At 34.8% G+C, this 18,218-nt stretch overlaps 1 protein-coding gene across 1 annotated transcript in view; it reads left to right on the forward strand.

Annotated features, from left to right (window-relative positions):
- The window catches only part of LOC143245272 (voltage-dependent calcium channel type A subunit alpha-1-like), a 121,722-nt gene that overhangs the window by 182 nt on the left and 103,322 nt on the right, over positions 1 to 18,218 (forward strand). Inside the window, exons 2-10 of the mRNA XM_076491430.1 lie at positions 366 to 478; positions 2,034 to 2,143; positions 3,635 to 3,766; positions 6,082 to 6,154; positions 6,534 to 6,651; positions 9,840 to 9,940; positions 11,390 to 11,532; positions 13,182 to 13,366; positions 13,740 to 13,851. Of these exons, the coding sequence (XP_076347545.1) occupies positions 407 to 478; positions 2,034 to 2,143; positions 3,635 to 3,766; positions 6,082 to 6,154; positions 6,534 to 6,651; positions 9,840 to 9,940; positions 11,390 to 11,532; positions 13,182 to 13,366; positions 13,740 to 13,851 (1,046 nt within the window). The 5' untranslated portion in view covers positions 366 to 406. The remainder of the gene's footprint in view (positions 1 to 365; positions 479 to 2,033; positions 2,144 to 3,634; positions 3,767 to 6,081; positions 6,155 to 6,533; positions 6,652 to 9,839; positions 9,941 to 11,389; positions 11,533 to 13,181; positions 13,367 to 13,739; positions 13,852 to 18,218) is intronic.

An 18,218-nucleotide genomic window follows, 5' to 3' on the forward strand; every position in this document is an offset into this window, starting at 1 on the left:
TGTTATCTCATATGACGTTTGAATTTGGATAATAGAAGAACTCTGTTTCAAATACTTACTATTCTTAACATCTCTCGAATGTGTGTTCTTGTACATTTATTCTTTGGACTTTTAACGTGTTTAAGAATTAAAAAAGATTAGTTTAATTTTTTGTAGAAAGATCTGCTTTTAACCAATCAATCGTTTCTAGTAATTATAGCTGATGCCCTTACCCTAACTTCATATGTAAATGCCTTATTTTTAATAATAAAACCAGTTGTAATAATAGACTGACCTAAAATATTGTTGATATTACCTAAATTAACTACTGTTTATAACTAGTTTTGCTGTTTTCGTGTGTTAAACGCACTTCTGTTTTTTTTTAGTTTTTGCAGAATTTGTATTTTTGGGACTGTTCATCTTCGAAATGTTGATGAAAATGTACGCCTTAGGGCCACGTATATATTTTGAATCGGCTTTCAATAGGTTTGATTGCGTGGTACGTATATATTTCATAGAGTAGTTTTACTGTACTTTTATTATGTTATTGCAAGATGAAACTGATCCTTTAGGCTTTTGTTAACCTGTTGACTGCCAAGTATTTCAGCTGCTACAATTCAACTCTAATGCTTCTTCATTTTGTAACTTTTTCGTGACGCCATTTGGGATAGAAAGTGAAACAATTTGTAAGTAGGTCAAATGCATCTATGGTGCTGACATCTATCGTTGAAGTTAGGTATTATTGAGAACGAATTAACTCGTCCGTGGCACTGTGTTACCGATAGGCTTGGACGAGTTGTCTCGTCTACGGCACTGAACAGGTTAAAGAAGGCAGTTAGTTGATCGTCTTTTAGGGTTGTTTAATGTATAACCCATATCATTTTAGAAACCTGGAACTACGAAATGCCATGATTTAGAACTTTGAATTTATCATTAACCCACAAAGACGTTATACGAGGTCTGTTCAAAAAATACGCGGACTGTTTGAATTGCGCGGCTCCAGTTGGTTCCAGGGGAATCCGCTTGGTGTCGCTAGGTTCGCACAGATCAGCTGATTACGACGCCATTTCCCGATTGCAGATATCTTCATTTGTGTATTAGCTACGCGGGTTTAAGTGAAGTGCGATTTTTTCGTTTGGCGGATTTCAGAATGAATGACCTGAAGGAGCAACGACCTGCTGTGAAATTTTGTGTTAAACTTAGAAACTCTGCGACTAAAACTTTTGCTATGCTTAACACGGCCTACGGTGATGTTACTATGAATCGTATGGCATGTTTCAAGTGGCATAAACGTTTTAAGGATGGTCGACAGTCCATTGAAGATGATGAGCGTCCTGGAAGTCCTTCCACGTCAACTGACGACCCACACGTCGACAAAATCAACATCCTGGTGCGGGCAAATCGACGTCTGACTGTCAGGGAGCTTGCTGAAGAGTTTGGGATATTAGTTGGATCTTGTTACGAGATTTTGACCGAAAAATTGAAGATGCACCGCGTTGCTGCGAAATTCAGCCCTCAGAACTCGTGAGTTTTGGTCAAACACTTAATCACTGTTCTTCCCCACCCCCCTACTCACCTGACTTTGCTCCTTGCGATATTTTCTTGTTCCCCAAACTCAAAAGACCCTTGAAAGGAAGAAGATTTGAGACGATTCCCGAGATTAAGGCAAATGCGACGAAGGAGCTGGAGGACATTACTAAAGAAGCGTGCCAGGACTGTTTCAACAAGTGGAAACACCGTTGGGATAAGTGTGTGCGTTGGGGAGGAGAGTACTTTGAAGGGGTCCCAGACCTGTAACTTCTAAATAAAGTACATTTTGTTTTATGACGTCAGTCGCGTATTTCTTGAACAGCCCTCGTATAACTTAAAGGTGAGCTTATCTTATGAAGCATTTTTATCCCAAATCCATTCTTTGTCATTAACACTTACCTCTGTGATTTTATATATAACAAACTAATTGAAGGCACATAGAACTAATGCTTAAGAACTGACCTTTTATTAGTTTTGTATAAAAATGTAATGAGCTTCCTACTTTTTTTATTTTCTTGTATCAGGTTATTGCCGGTAGTATATTCGAGGTTATTTGGTCGAGTTTTAGAGATGGTTCTTTTGGTTTATCTGTCTTGAGAGCTTTAAGGTTGCTCAGGATTTTTAAAGTCACCAAGTAAGTACCTGTTCATGATTTTAAAAATAATTTATATTTCTTATTTGTGACCATATTTATAACTGATAAATTAAAAGTGTTATTTTCTGTTCTACTAAGAGTCGTTGATAAAAACACATCGGTTCAAAACTTTTTCCAGTGAATACAGACAAGCTCCCCGCTAGTACAGCGGTATGTCTACGGATTTACGTCGCTAAAATCAGGGGTTCGATTCCCGTCGGTGGGCTCAGCAGATAGCCCGATGTGGCTTTGCTATAAGAAAATACAAACAAAATACAATACGAATACAGACAAGTCCAAAAATCGTATTCTAGAAACCAAAAATGAAACCTAAAAGTCTGAACTATATTTCGATGGTGATTAATAATTATGATCTGTGATATTTTGCTGGACTGCGATTTCCGAGGTATTTTGCAAATTTTTAAAATTTATAACGACGTATGAAGGTATAGTCTTGAAGTTGTTATTTGAGTGTGGTCTAATGGTTGACGTGCCGGCCCCAGACCTGAAAGTCTGTCTTACGCAATAATGCCGCCAAACACGCTATGCATTTTCAACTGTGATTGTGTTGTAGGAGTAACAGTCTCTCTCGTTATCCCATTCAAATTGGGAAAAGCTTTTGTGACAAACGGTTCCCCCTTCTCCTTGTTCGGTAGCTCAAAATTAGGAAAGGTTGTGCCTGAATCGTAGGGGGTCTCTGACCTAGCCGTTTAATCTATGTGCGCTTAACGCGCCGTTCAAATTGAAAATGTATAATTTCCAATTTAGTTTATAAGAATGAAGTTCGTTCCAATGATCAGGTGAAACTGGCTACGCTGTGTGGCTCCATCGGTTAATTCCACTAAAGAGTAGGTTCGACATGATGTGGTTATTCCAGATAAATGCTGACTTAGAGTCGACAGAGTTTAAGTCTAGGAATAACGGACATGGCGTGTAATGAACATGGACTATTAAATGTAAATTGACAAGGGTACATAATGTCCGCTTGCTAGGATTGGCTCACCTACTCACGGCCATTAGCTAGAGAGAAGGGTACACTTTGAGAATTGAACTCATTGCCTTTAATAAGCTTTGTAATATTGGTGTCCGCACGTGACTGATCACTCTCTCTTGAATTTTTTTTGTTGGACAGATTTCACCCATTGGTCTAACTGAAAGACCTGAAGCCCTTGGAGACCCTAGAAGGTGAAATCTGATATTACAGAAGGAACGTTAAAGTTACAGAAGCGAAGTAATTTGCAGAAAATCTCTACAATATTCGGGGCCATGTTTTTTTATGTTCACCGTTAAATATTGAGGACTAAATAATAAATATAGAATCAACGTTAATACTGCAGAAACAAATAAATATGTGTTACGTTTGTATACCATAATAATAATCTGCAACTTTCGTAATTAAATGTGACCGTAAGTAAGGCTTAGAATCAATCATAGGTCCGTTACGAATGTTAAGGCGCTACTTATGGAACTTCCTATCGTTTGTTTTTCCAGGTATTGGGCTTCTTTGCGTAACCTGGTAATCTCACTTCTCAGCAGCATGCGATCCATCATCAGTCTTCTCTTCTTGCTTTTCCTGTTCATTCTCATCTTCGCTCTTTTAGGGATGCAACTGTTCGGTGGGGCGTAAGTATACTATTATATCGACAAACTAAATAATACTTGAGTTTACAGTTTGTATTTCTATCTATCTACCACTCGATTCCGTCAAGGAACATAGGGCCGCAATCACTTGCGGTTTCATGAACAGGTATTTAAGTGAGTAGGTTGTTAGCCCACTGCACCGAGCCGTCCCTAATTTAGTAGTGTAAGACTAGAGGGAAGGCAGCTAGTCATCACCACCCACCGCCAACTCTTGGGCTACTCTTTTACCAACGAAAAGTGGGATTGACCGTCACATTATAACGCCCCACGGCTGGGAGGGCGAGCATGTTTGGCGTGACTCGGGCGCGAACCCGCGACCCTCAGATTACGAAGCGCACGCCTTAACGCGCTAGGCCATGCCGGGCCAATTTGTATTTACTTGTGACGAAAACAATGAATTTTCTTTTTACCGAGCTTAACAATGATTTTGAGGCCGGATGCATGGTTAACGGGGTCAGTCCAAATCTTGGCTTATAAACAACCAATGGAAATCATTGCATCAACAGGTGTTGATGACCAAGAGGTGGTAGGCATTTAATTGTTGTGTCATACGTTCATTCGCGCTTTTGAATGTAGTTAAAAAATGCGACAACGTGTCTTAATTTGGAGCTTAGTTCGTAGTTTTACAGTTCGAACAATAGTTAGGCCTTGCCTGGCCACTAACAGTGGTTAGTGATTAACAACGTGATTGCGTCTGAAAGACCGATGACTCGATCTGATGTATGAATGAATTGGGATGCCTAAAGTTGATACATTTTTACTGTTCTATATTTTTAAGGGTGAGGGTTAAAATATCGCCAGCCTCCCCCTAAATATTAACTATTAACAGGTGTGTAAATCACTTGTAGAGACAGCTACAAGTAACGCAAAAGGTGTATTTCACAGATGCGTATGCGTATACGTCGGGTATTGATTGCTGTAGAACTTTCCGCTTAAATAGGCTTAAGTATCAGTTTTAAGTAACCGTAGAGCAGTATTTACAGACAGCTGTGGTAATCGGTTATACATAGTTATAGGTTTGTATGTTTCTTGGAATTTCGCGCAAAGCTAGCCTTCCCTAATTTAGCAGTGTTAAGACTAGAGGGAAGGCAGCTAGTCATCACCACCCACCGCGAACTCTTGGGCTACTCTTTTACCAACGAGTAGTGGAACTTACCGTCACATTATAACGCCCCCACGGCTAAAAGGGGCGAGCATGTTTGGTGCGACGGGGATTCGAACCCGCGACCCTCAGATTACGAGTCGAACGTCTCAACCCACCTGGTCATGTCGGGCCATAACGATTGGAGTGTATACTGTTTGGAATCACGTGTTTTACTCGCGTTCAAACAAGTGATAAGGGGTGATGTACGTGTAGCTGGCTGTTTCATTCAAGTGTTACGATTTCATAACGATAGTTACTGATTATATATACAATGTACAAAGTCAATGTATTATGTTTCCAAGAAAAGTAGGTATGAAAAAATTTACGAAGCTGTTAAAAAAAAAAAAGAATACTTTTCGAAAAGTGGACCCCGAAGAAGAAAGATCCACCTCATTAGGTTATATGGTATCCTATCTTTGTGTTAAATGTTTCTCTGGAAGCTCCGTGTTATCTGACATCGTAATGAAGAGTAGTAATATTATCGATTATAAACAATATTTCATTAGTTCTTCATATGGCCGTCAGGGCCAGGTAGGTTAAAGCGTTCAACTCGTAATCTGAGGGTCGCAGGTTCGAATCACTGTCGCACCAAATATGTTCCCCCTTTCAGCCGTGGAGGCGTTATAATTTTACGGTCAATACTACTATAAAAGAGTAGCCCAAGAGTTGGCGGTGGGTGGCGATGACTAGCTGCCTTCCCTCTAGTCTTACACTGCTAAATTAAGGACTGTTAGCGCAGATAGCCCTCGAGTAGCTTTGCGCGAAATTAAAAAAAATAAACAAAAAACAGAATTTCTACATGCACACACTGAGAAAGCTAGTGCATTCTTCAAGAGATTTCTGGAAGTGAAATATACCGGTACCTGTATAATAAATATTTGGAAAAATATCCGTTATTTAATATTGGGTTTAGTGTGTTTATTCTGTAATTGGTATTTCCAGCTGGTTTTTTTTTTTTTCATCTTTGTCTGTTATCGTAAGTTTGACATCATATGAGAATGATGGCACGTGACAAAAATAGCTATTTTATTTCTTTATTATTGTGACTAAAAAATTGAAAATGCAAGTCTCCATGATTCGAATCAATACACATTATTTTCAGTCATATTTCATTCCGTTTTTTTAATCGATTTTAATTTTTTTCTTCAAACAGCTTCAATTTTCCAGAGGGCACTCCATCAGCCAATTTCAACACTTTTCCTATTGCCTTGCTCACAGTGTTTCAGGTAAGAACAAGCGGACTGTTACGGATCAGGAAATATATTTATGAATTTTTCTCTAGGCCTAACTTGGCGGTACTACAGAAAGTTATCAAGCCTTTTTTACGATTTTTCGCTAAAGTGTTCGGTACAAGAAAAAAACATTTAGAAACATATGAAGAAATTTATATTTTTAAAATAATGTTAAATCCGCTTTTGTTAAGTTTCAACTAGAAATGAGATTCTAGAAGTAATTAATGTCCGTAAGAAAACCATCAGATACATGTAAGCCACGGTATTATAAATCATTTGAAGGGATATATTTAATAGTATTTTAACGTTAAAATATATCAAAATAACATCGATTAAGTATCGACATAACGAACTTTTCGCCTTTTTAATACAGATTTTAACAGGAGAAGACTGGAACGAAGTAATGTACAATGGTATTGAATCTCAGGGGGGGATTCGTAGTGGAATGATCTACAGTCTCTATTTTATTATACTTGTGTTATTTGGAAACTGTATCCTTTAGGACTGGTTCCTGTTTATTTAACAGCTATTTTATTATAATGGTGTTATTTGGAAACTGTATCCTTTAGGACTGGTTTCTGTTTATTTAACAGCTATTTTATTATAATGGTGTTATTTGGAAACTGCATTCTGTAAGACTGGTTCCTGTTTATTTAACAGCTATTTTATTATAATGGTGTTATTTGGAAAGTATAGCCTTTAGGACTGGTTCCTGTTTATTTAACAGCTATTTTATTATAATGGTGTTATTTGGAAACTGTATCCTTTAGGACTGGTTCCTGTTTATTTAACAGCTATTTTATTATAATGGTGTTATTTGGAAACTGTATCCTTTAGGACTGGTTCCTGTTTATTTAACAGCTATTTTATTATAATGGTGTTATTTGGAAACTGCATTCTGTAAGACTGGTTCCTGTTTATTTAACAGCTATTTTATTATAATGGTGTTATTTGGAAAGTATAGCCTTTAGGACTGGTTCCTGTTTATTTAACAGCTATTTTATTATAATGGTGTTATTTGGAAACTGTATCCTTTAGGACTGGTTCCTGTTTATTTAACAGCTATTTTATTATAATGGTGTTATTTGGAAACTGTATTCTTTAAGACTGGTTCCTGTTTATTTAACAGCTATTTTATTATAATGGTGTTATTTGGAAACTGTATTCTTTAAGACTGGTTCCTGTTTATTTAACAGCTATTTTATTATACTTGTGTTATTTGGAAACTGTATTCTTTAAGACTGGTTCCTGTTTATTTAACAGCTATTTTATTATAATGGTGTTATTTGGAAAGTATAGCCTTTAGGACTGGTTCCTGTTTATTTAACAGCTATTTTATTATGCTTGTGTTATTTGGAAACTGTGTTCTTTAGGACTAGTTCCTGTTTATCAAACAGCTATTTTATTATGCTTGTATTATTTGGAAACTGTGTTCTTTAGGGCTGATTCCTGTTTATCAAACAGCTATTTTATTATGCTTGTATTATTTGGAAACTGTGTTCTTTAGGGCTGATTCCTGTTTATCAAATAACCTTATCTCCTAGTAAGAAAACGTTCAAGGTCTACGAATCACTAATGCAGTTTAAAATATTCATGAGAAAAATGTTTCTTAAGCTGTAAGATAGAATTGGGATATATTAGCAAGGTCAGTAGTTTCTTTTGTCACTTTGTAATATGAAATTATTTTACAGAGGAATGTTAGTATACAGTGGAAATTGTTAAACCTAAGTTATACATTATTTATATTGGGATTCTGTATAAATTACCTAATCGTGCCTGGCCCAGGGTTCAATTCCCAATGGGAAAATGTTGTGGGTGCATAACAGGATAGACAGTCAGTTACTATTATCTGATCCGGGTCTCCTAATATCTTACGGTAGGCACTGTTGGCTAGCTTCGTGAATTCTGTCTGTTCTATCAGTTCAAACTAAATTAGGAACACCTAGCGCAAATAGCTTGTGCGAATTTAACAGAAAAAAACAAACAAACTTTCTTCACAAATACTCGTTGTTTAATTTTTGCCTGATCTTAAACAGGATTAGAGTGTGTCACATACTTAGTCACGACACACACTCTCTAATGTTCGTATAAGCACTTGAAATGTTAATTTTGTTTTTATTTACTGATCATTTGTATTATACATACATGACGTCATCAGCCTGATGACGTTTCATACAAGCATTACGTCATCAAGATGGTCAAAATTATTCTCTCAGAGCTTTAACAAGAACATTTGATTTTACACTATAACTTTAATAAATCATAAATACATTTTCTGCACATTTATTAGTATAAGGTGAAACAAATAATACGACATAGACTTGAGGTATTCGTAAGTAACAAACAGCGACCTCTTTATTTGCACTTTATATATGAGTTAAATTTTTTACTTTAAGTCAGCTTCATGGAACAAGTAAACATGTTTTAGAAGTTGACGCACATTTGACTCGCTAAAGATTTTGAAAGTTAATTCCCCAAGCACCGGAACCATTTTTTATCAACTGATAGTTATTGCTGTGTAAACTGAAATATTTAGGAATCTAGTGTAACAATTTTGGCGACTGGTTAATGTGACTGTTTTATAACTTGACTAAACTGAGGACTAATTGAGGATATGCGTGATGATTACTCATATAAAACTTTTTTTTCTAAATCAGGCCTTCAACTGAAAAGCGAGTAAGGATTTCCTACAGTGATATTCTATAGAATCAACATAATCTTTATTTTGCATCTTCTCAACTTATAAACTCGCTTCCCTCATACCGACCCATCTCGGTCAATTTTGGTTGAACCCCGAAAATGTTAATGGGTGCGGGTGGGTTAACCTGCGATTTTCCAATACTGGCCCGGCATGACCAGGTGATTAAGGCACTCGACCCGTAATCCGAGGGTCGATGGTTCGAATTCCCGTAATGCTCGCCCTTTTAGCCGTGGGGGCGTTATGATGTTACGGTGAATCCCATTCGTTGGTAAAAAAAGTAGCCCAAGAGTTGGCGACTGGTGGTGATGACTAGCTGCCTTTCATCTAGTCTTACACTACTAAATTAGGGACGGCTAGCGCAGACAGCCCTCGTGTAGCTTTGCGCGAAATTCAAAAAAAATAATCTTCCAATACTAATTTGGAATATACAGCAAGGATTTCAAAAATACGATGAGGTTTGATCAGTATAGTTATTAACCGTTTTTCGAAATTGATTTATCCAGAAAAGTATATATTATATGTTTGTTTAATGTTGAGCTACACAACGGGCTATCTGTGCTCTGTCCACCACAGGTATCAAAACCCGGTTTCTAGTGTTGTAAGTCCGCAGACACACCGCTGTGCCAGTGGGAAGCTTTCTTTTTTTTTTTCTTTGAGTGTATGACACGAGTTTGCCGCGATAAGCCTTGCGGTATACCCTGAAGATTGGTGAGTGTAGTAACATGAATAGATTATACGTACTATGTGTGTGTTTTCTTTATAGCAAAGCCTTGACTGGACTACCTGCTCTCTTCACCGAGAGGAATCTTACCCCCGATTTTAATTAAGCAAATTTAAAGACGTACCGCTATCACAGCGGGGGCCTAATTATTTCGCAGAGTATCTATCAGATATTATATCAGCACGTGTTTAAGCCTAGTTGCAAACTTTTTTTTTTTTTTAAGTCTAACTGAAACATTTTCCTAAGCCTAACTAAAGACACCCTTCTGAATGTATTCTTGGCTATCGCTGTGGACAACTTGGCTAATGCTCAGGAACTCACTGCCGCTGAAGAGGAGGAAGATAAAGAAGATAAAGAGGTAAGGTTTGCGCATGCCTCTGTCGTTTAATCTCGTTCACAGAGATTGTAATTTGTTTAGTGTAATACAATTATCACAAAAATATAATAACATTGAATTTTGATGAATTTAAATAATATTAACAAATGTAGTGTGTGTGTGTGTCTATAAATGTATAATTAATTAATTTCAGTCCTCCCTTGGTACAGCGGTAAGTCTACGAATTTTCAACGCTGACATTAGGGGTTCGATTCCCCTCGGCTGACTCAGCAGAAAGCTCGAAGTGGCTTTTCTATATGAAAAACACAAACTCAGTTAATGTTAAACTGTTAAAGGTGAAGTTTATTTGACCTTGAAGCATAGAAAAGGTGTGTGTGTGTATGTAAGATACAACTTAGTTTGAAATCTTATTTAAGCTTAAGGTATAACAGAAACGTTTTCCAAGATATGGTTTAGTTTCGAACATTACTTAATCATAAAAAATAATCTCTTGGTGTGAAAACTTTTGATCTTGAAGTAAAAAACAAAGTGTCCATGCTGTGGTTTAGTTTGAAACATTGTTTAGAAGAACAAATAGTTGTTTGAGTGTAAAATATGAACTTGTGTTGTAAATGTTTGTGTTACAGCGTATCAGGGAAATATAACTGTGAACAAACTAGTAGAATATACGAAATAGCTGTGTGTGTGTTTGCTAAATTAGGGCCACTCCAAATCCCATGATATTTTTTGTGTTCATCATAAAATGTAAAACATTAGGAATCATGCTATAGTTTAATAAACATGTTCAGCTTACAGTGACTGTAATTATCATTGCATTCCTGTCATAAACGTTGTCCCTGTGGACCATGTGTTGTTTAATGTTAATCAAGCAGACCGGAAATATGATCTAACGATGTATACAGTATCCTTTGGCTACAGGTACTGATATATTAACCATTAGTATTTTCCAAACTTTAAGGCATGATTTATTAATAAATTACTTGGACAATTCGCAGACGCTTGACATTATATATATAATTTGTTACTTTAGTTCAAAAACAGATTTAACAAAAAGATCCCAGGGATTTTCTGTGGGATTGTAAAATGTATCGCAGGTTATGGAGGTGACTGAGGAAGTAGGACCCACAGAGCGGTGGGGATACACCGTCTATCAGTCTTAACCTCCTTTTGCCAGTCCCACATAAGAAATAAAGAATAGCAGTAGATATAGAATTAGAAATAGAAATTAGGAGAACGAGGTGTAAGTGCTCAAGCCCACAACGTCCCACATTTATATCACCCTTCACTGCCTACAGTCTCCCAAGTAAAGGATTAATTGAAATAAAAAAAATAAGGTACTACAGTTTGGGGGTAAGTAAGGTAAAAACTTACCTTTTAATGTTAGCATTCCAGCCCCTAATATGGTAGAAAGACACTAATTGACAGCACAGCAAACAAACTATACCGTTTTTTTTTATCATGTCTGTTTAGCGAACTAAGGACAATTTGGGAAAGGATGCGGTTGACTGGCACCTGGGAAACAACAATAATTCCGGATCAGATCCCCCTCAAGTAAACATTTGTCCCCCGTCACCCCTGAAAAATCCCGATGGAATAAACACACAGTTTAAATAGTGAGTTATTTCTTAGTTTTTTCCACTAAAATTTGTAACCTTGCTCGTTGATTCGCCTAGGCCTAAGATATTTGATACACAACACTTATATTCGTAAATGAATGAAATAATAAAATAAAAAGCTTATTTGTTTTAAAAAACTAGCATACGAGTATCTTCCTTGAAAGTCAGTCGATAATCAGCACAAGTTATCTTTTTGTGATAACCATCAAAGTGAATGTTTCATCTAGAAATTTCGAATGTGTTATTTGATACTGAAGATAACACAGAAACATAAAACTGTGGCAACTTATAAGTAATTTTCAAATGAATTTTGATCAGAATTTGTTGATAATAGGATCAAACCAAACTACTTACGTAGATCAAAGCTCGACATTAACCTAATAATTAATGCAGCTACTTTATCAGTCTAACTATTGGTATGCAATGCCATGAAACCAAAATTGTAATCGTTAAAATATACTGATTGGATGTCCTTGCAGTTATCGATGTTTTCGGTCGTAATCCTAGTAATACCTCATGAGTTTCGACCTACTTAGACATTTTATGTCAGGCTTAAATCAATGTATCAAGTTAACTATGAAAAATAGTTCTCATAATTAAAATATATATCACAAATATAGGATAACTTAATAAAAGTATCATATATCTTTGTGTATGTTAAACATTGTAACTAACATTAATAAAACTGGCATTAAAAAGAATGGAATAAACTTCATTAGATAACGCACAAAATTAGTTGTGTGCTTCGTGCACTGTAAAGACATGTCCTTGAAGAAGTATATTTGACGATCAGCTGGCAAATAACTTATTTTAAAGCCTAGTTTTAGAATTTTTGTATAAAGTGTTTTAAACGTTTTAAGTAATAAACAAACTTTATAAACCAATCCGATTAGAACTTTTCAACACAGAAAAAAACACACCTGTTTTATCATGTTTGAGAGCACCTAAATGACTAGTAATTACTATGGTACAGTCATTGTTCCACCTTCACTGTATTGGATAATTTATTTCCATATCAATTTTTTATTTGTGGTGTAAATAACTCCTATACAAGTACAAGCTTCAAATTTAAATAATTAAATTGTCTTTATGCTTCATATTGAGTAAGGAAGCTACTAAACTGAATAATTAATTCGTTTGCGTTTTTTAAATTTTATATTAGACAAGATTTCGATTTTATAAATTACAAAGTATCGACCTGCAGTATGAATCTTCCATTAAGTAAGAGTTACTTCCAAAACAGCCAATTAACGCCACCTGTGAACTTGCCCTCACCATCACGAGTACGTAACATTCTCTGGTATCCAATAGCTTCTGTTATTGTAGCCATTAGAATCAGAACTTTCCTACCGTATAAGTTGTATTTTTGTTACTATATATACGGATGTATTAGGATAACTTATGATCAAATAAACATATATACCCAAAGGATAAGACAATTCTAAGTCACTTACTAGCGACTATTAAAAATGTTATGGTAGCTAGTACTTAAAGAATACATGTTTGCAGTTCGAAACAGATAAAAATAACAGTTTTCAATTGTTTCTACGATTTTTTCAGTTCAGCGTTATATCTTTTTATTTCTACAAGATAAAGTTTGAAATAATCTGAGCAAAATTGGCTTTCACTTATTATTTCATTTTCAGCAGTGGAGGTGATAATACCGAGAGATACAGTCAGGAGAAATACAGTGGTGATGAGAATACCGAGAGATACAGCCAGGAGAAATACAGTGGAGGTGATAATACCGAGAGATACAGCCAGGAGAAATTAGCTCTTCAGGAAAGTGAGAAAGAACATTCAAACGAAAATATTCATCTTTCAGACGATAGTAAGAAAACAAACGATTATTTAACAAGAAACTGTACAACTATTTATTACCTGTAATTAAGAATCACGAAGAAGACTTGTAATTTTTCCCTGAACTTTTTTGGTTGGTTGGTTAGTTTGGTGTTTTTGGCACAAAGCAGCTTGGCTATCTGTGCCAAGAACTTTTTTGTTCTGTTATTTGTGGCCCAGAAAGTGTTTAGGTGTGTTACAGTATTTGTTTGTTTTTGTGGAGTTTTTTTTTTTTTCATGCATTCGACGACTAAACAAACTTATTTTAAACTTGGCAGGAGTGAATTTCAATTAAGGTTTTTCTTTTTAATATTGTTGCCCTGTTATTTTGGAGATTAGACTTTAAACGCGAGCTGTTATTATAGACGAAGATGGAAATGAAGTGGATGAAGACAGAACAAACGAGGACGAAGAAATTGCGGGTCCAAAGCCAGTACTGCCCTATTCATCAATGTTCCTCTTTTCGCCTACAAATCCGTAAGCAAAATATTTTAATTACTAGTAGAAACCTGCAAAATGTTTTCAGTAACATTAGTATCTTTATTTCAACAGCTCTTATTAGAATACACGACTTTTAGAACAAAAACAAAATAATTTTAGTCGGGGATATCAAAATCCCTAAGTCTACTTGTCTTAGGCCTAATGTTAGTTAAGCCTTATTTAAGTACGATTTGTTCGCGATAAAGAGATGAATTAACACTGTGACTTGCGTACGTTTGTGCTTTAGTTTAGTTAGAGTTTAGCTTCACTGCTACTTTAACACTATTAATAAATAAACTGATAACGTTATTTTGCGACTTAAAGTTAGAGCTTTTAAAAAGCCTTAATAAGATTTTAGTATTTTCTTGCACAAAAATATTAACTAAAGTACATTTATATTCGCTTTTTGTTACAACCACACCAACGTACGACAAAACTTACACTTTTTATCGTCACAACCACACCAATTTATTTCTCTACTTTTATGTAGAAAACAAAAACCATTCTTAAGTTGTCACAGAACAAAGAATGGTTATATAAAGTGTCACTACAAGGAAATGTTTAACTCCATAGAAGATTCACCTTTTTTAATGTTCACTTACTTGGATAATTATTTAATAAAAGCTGACTTATTATTTTCCATGTAAAAAAGGTTCTATCCCTACGTTCATTAACTTGATTTGTAATATTGGACAAAGTACGTAACTATTATACAGTAAAACACATTTTATGTCTGTAATTATTATAGATAGAAACACATTTTATATCTGTAATTATTATAGATAGAAACACATTTTATATCTGTAATTATTATAGATAGAAACACATTTTATGTCTATAATTATTATAGATAGAAACACATTTTATATCTGTAATTATTATAGATAGAAACACATTTTATATCTGTAATTATTATAGATAGAAACACATTTTATGTCTGTAATTATTATAGATAGAAACACATTTTATGTCTGTAATTATTATAGATAGAAACACATTTTATATCTGTCATTGTTGTATAGAAACACATTTTATGTCTGTAATTATTATAGATAGAAACACATTTTATATCTGTCATTGTTGTATAGAAACACATTTTATGTCTGTAATTATTATAGATAGAAACACATTTTATGTCTGTAATTATTATAGATAGAAACACATTTTATATCTGTAATTATTATAGATAGAAACACATTTTATGTCTGTAATTATTATAGATAGAAACACATTTTATGTCTGTAATTATTATAGATAGAAACACATTTTATATCTGTCATTGTTGTATAGAAACACATTTTATGTCTATAATTATTATAGATAGAAACACATTTTATATCTGTAATTATTATAGATAGAAACACATTTTATGTCTGTAATTATTATAGATAGAAACACATTTTATATCTGTAATTATTATAGATAGAAACACATTTTATGTCTGTCATTGTTGTATAGAAACACATTTTATGTCTATAATTATTATAGATAGAAACACATTTTATATCTGTAATTATTATAGATAGAAACACATTTTATATCTAATTATTATAGATAGAAACACATTTTATCTGTAATTATTATAGATAGAAACACATTTTATGTCTGTCATTGTTGTATAGAAAAACATTTTATATCTAATTATTATAGATAGAAACACATTTTACATCTGTAATTATTATAGATAGAAACACATTTTATATCTAATTATTATAGATAGAAACACATTTTATGTCTGTCATTGTTGTATAGAAAAACATTTTATATCTAATTATTATAGATAGAAGCACATTTTATGTCTCTTTGTTGTGTGTAAGAGCAAATTTTTATCTATAATTATTATAGATAGAAGCACATATTATGTCTCTCGTTGTGTATAAAAGCACATTTTGTATCTATAATTATTATAGATAGAAGCACATTTTATGTCTCTCATTGTGGTGTATAAAAGCACATTTTATATCTACAATTATTATAGATAGAAGCACATTTTGTCTCTCATTGTTGTGTATAAAAGCACATTTTATATCAATAATTATTATAGATAAGAGCACATTTTAGATCTATAATTATTACAGATAGAGCACATTTTAAATCTGTCATTACTTTACCGAACGATTACTACTTTGGTTGTTTGTAATTGAGCACAAAGCTATACAATTAGCTATCTGTGTTATGCTCGCTACGGGTATGGAAATCCTATTTTTAGCTCTCCAAGTCTTCAGCACTATCGCTGAGCCACCTGGTGGGTAAACAGCATTTAGGCCCCTCAGTGGTTCAGCGGCATGTCTGCTGACTTACAACACTAAAAACCGGGTTTCGGTACCCGTGGTGGGCACAGCACAGATAGCCCATTGAGTAGCTTTGTGCTTAATTCAAAACAACAACAACAGTATTTATACCTAAAACTATTAAGTCATCTCATAAGTAATGTCCGATTTTAGGTTCAGAAAAAGAGAAAGGATTTCAAAGTCTTTTAATGTTATTTATTCAATAATGTATGTTTCATTATTATTATTACTTCCTGTAAATGATTTACAAACTTCTGAATGTCACTTCTATAAAATTCTTGGGGTTTGGAGGAAAACAATGTAGAGAGGGTAGTTTTGACATCTTCATGTGTTCCAAGCTCTTTTCCATCAAGATAGTTCTGCAAACTTTAATACAGATGATAATCAGACGGGACAAGGTCTGGAGAATAAGGAGGATGTGGAAGTTTTTCCAGTCTAGATCTTCAACCTGTACAGATGTGATCCTTGCTGTATGGAGCCATACATTATCCTGGTGTAACACAACACCTTTACGATTGATCAGAGCAGGCCTCTTTTCTTTCAGTCCAACATTCAAGCGATCTAACTGTTAACAACAGAAGTCTGATGTAATCGTTACATTGAGTGGCAGCAACACAAAGTGGATCACACCAACAATATCCCATCAAATACTTAAGAAAACTTTCCTAGGGTGGAGGTCCATTTTGGGCTGTGATTTAGCCGGTTTACCTGCACTGAGCCATTGTCTGAGGCGTTTAACATTTTTATAAAATATCCATTTTTCATCTCCAGTCACTATCCTGTCCAAAAAAGGAGTTACGTTCACAAGAGTCCAGAGAAGTGGAAATGTCCACTCCTGCTCTGAGAATGGCTTCTGTTAAATCATGGGGGACCCATTTTCCAAGCTTTGACACCTTTCCAAGCTGTTCCAGATGATGGTGAACTGTTGAAAAGTGTTTTTTGATAGATTGTTTAGGCAGAGTATTCATGATAAAATTTTGTAGAATGGACGGCAACTGCCTTGAAGACGAAAGGTGGAAGACTTTCGAAACGTCGTCCTCTACACTTGTGTCTCCACAACAGGCAGTTGCCGTCCATTCTACAAAGTTTCAACTGTTGAATGGGTTGAACTAAACTTCTGTGCTAGTTCTTCAACTGTTACAACACAATTTTCATCAAGTTCAGCCAGCAGCAAGTCATCACTAAACTCAACAGGAAAACCTGAACGTGGCGCATCACTTAAGCTGTAGTCACCTGATCTGAACTTCTGAAACCACCTTCAACATTTTCTTTCGTTGAGAGACTCCGCACCATAAACACCTTGAATGTTCCGTGTAGTTTCTGCTGCACTGTTGCCTTTTAAATTCATAAATCATTATATGACTAATGTGCTCCTCAGACACATCCATCTTCATAAGGGTTTATTTGATTAATGATCAGAATAAGTGGTGTTGGGTTAGTTTATTTTATTTGTCTGAACATTTTTATACACGTCCTACTACATATTTTAGTTATTAAAACCTTCTACAAAAACAGAAATGATGATTCACTTTCTGTATTAGATTTTCGGACATTACTTATGGGATGACCTGATACATATAAAAGCCACGTTTTCTGTCATTTACCATTAAACAGAACGACTTCATTTTATGTTTCTGATTACCATGGATGATCGCCCATATTCTGTGCTGATCACTGAGGTGGAAGTCTCTGTAACACCAGACATTACGCCTGGTAAACATTTTAATCAAAATATATTAATCGAATTCAATTTCTATGGCAAAGGGTTTAGACAGAATTAATGAAAATTAATTATTTTTATCGATAGATTTATTACACATACTGTCATAGTATTAGGTTAAGTATACAAGTCTTCTTATATATGTAATACTTTCACAAACCATTACACGTTTTTCGAGTAATATCGTGAGGAGAATTGAACAACGATAATTTATTGTTTTATTAAGTTACTTTTGAAAGTTTGCCACCTAAACTTCTGAAATCTTGTCCGTTTTAATAAGGCCCGGCATGGCCAAGCGTGTAAAGGCGTGCGACTTGTAATCTGAGGGTCGCGGGTTCGCGCCCGAGTCGCGC

Source organism: Tachypleus tridentatus, chromosome 2 (genome assembly GCF_004210375.1).
Source record: "Tachypleus tridentatus isolate NWPU-2018 chromosome 2, ASM421037v1, whole genome shotgun sequence".
NCBI classification, from domain to species: Eukaryota; Metazoa; Arthropoda; class Merostomata; order Xiphosura; family Limulidae; genus Tachypleus; species Tachypleus tridentatus.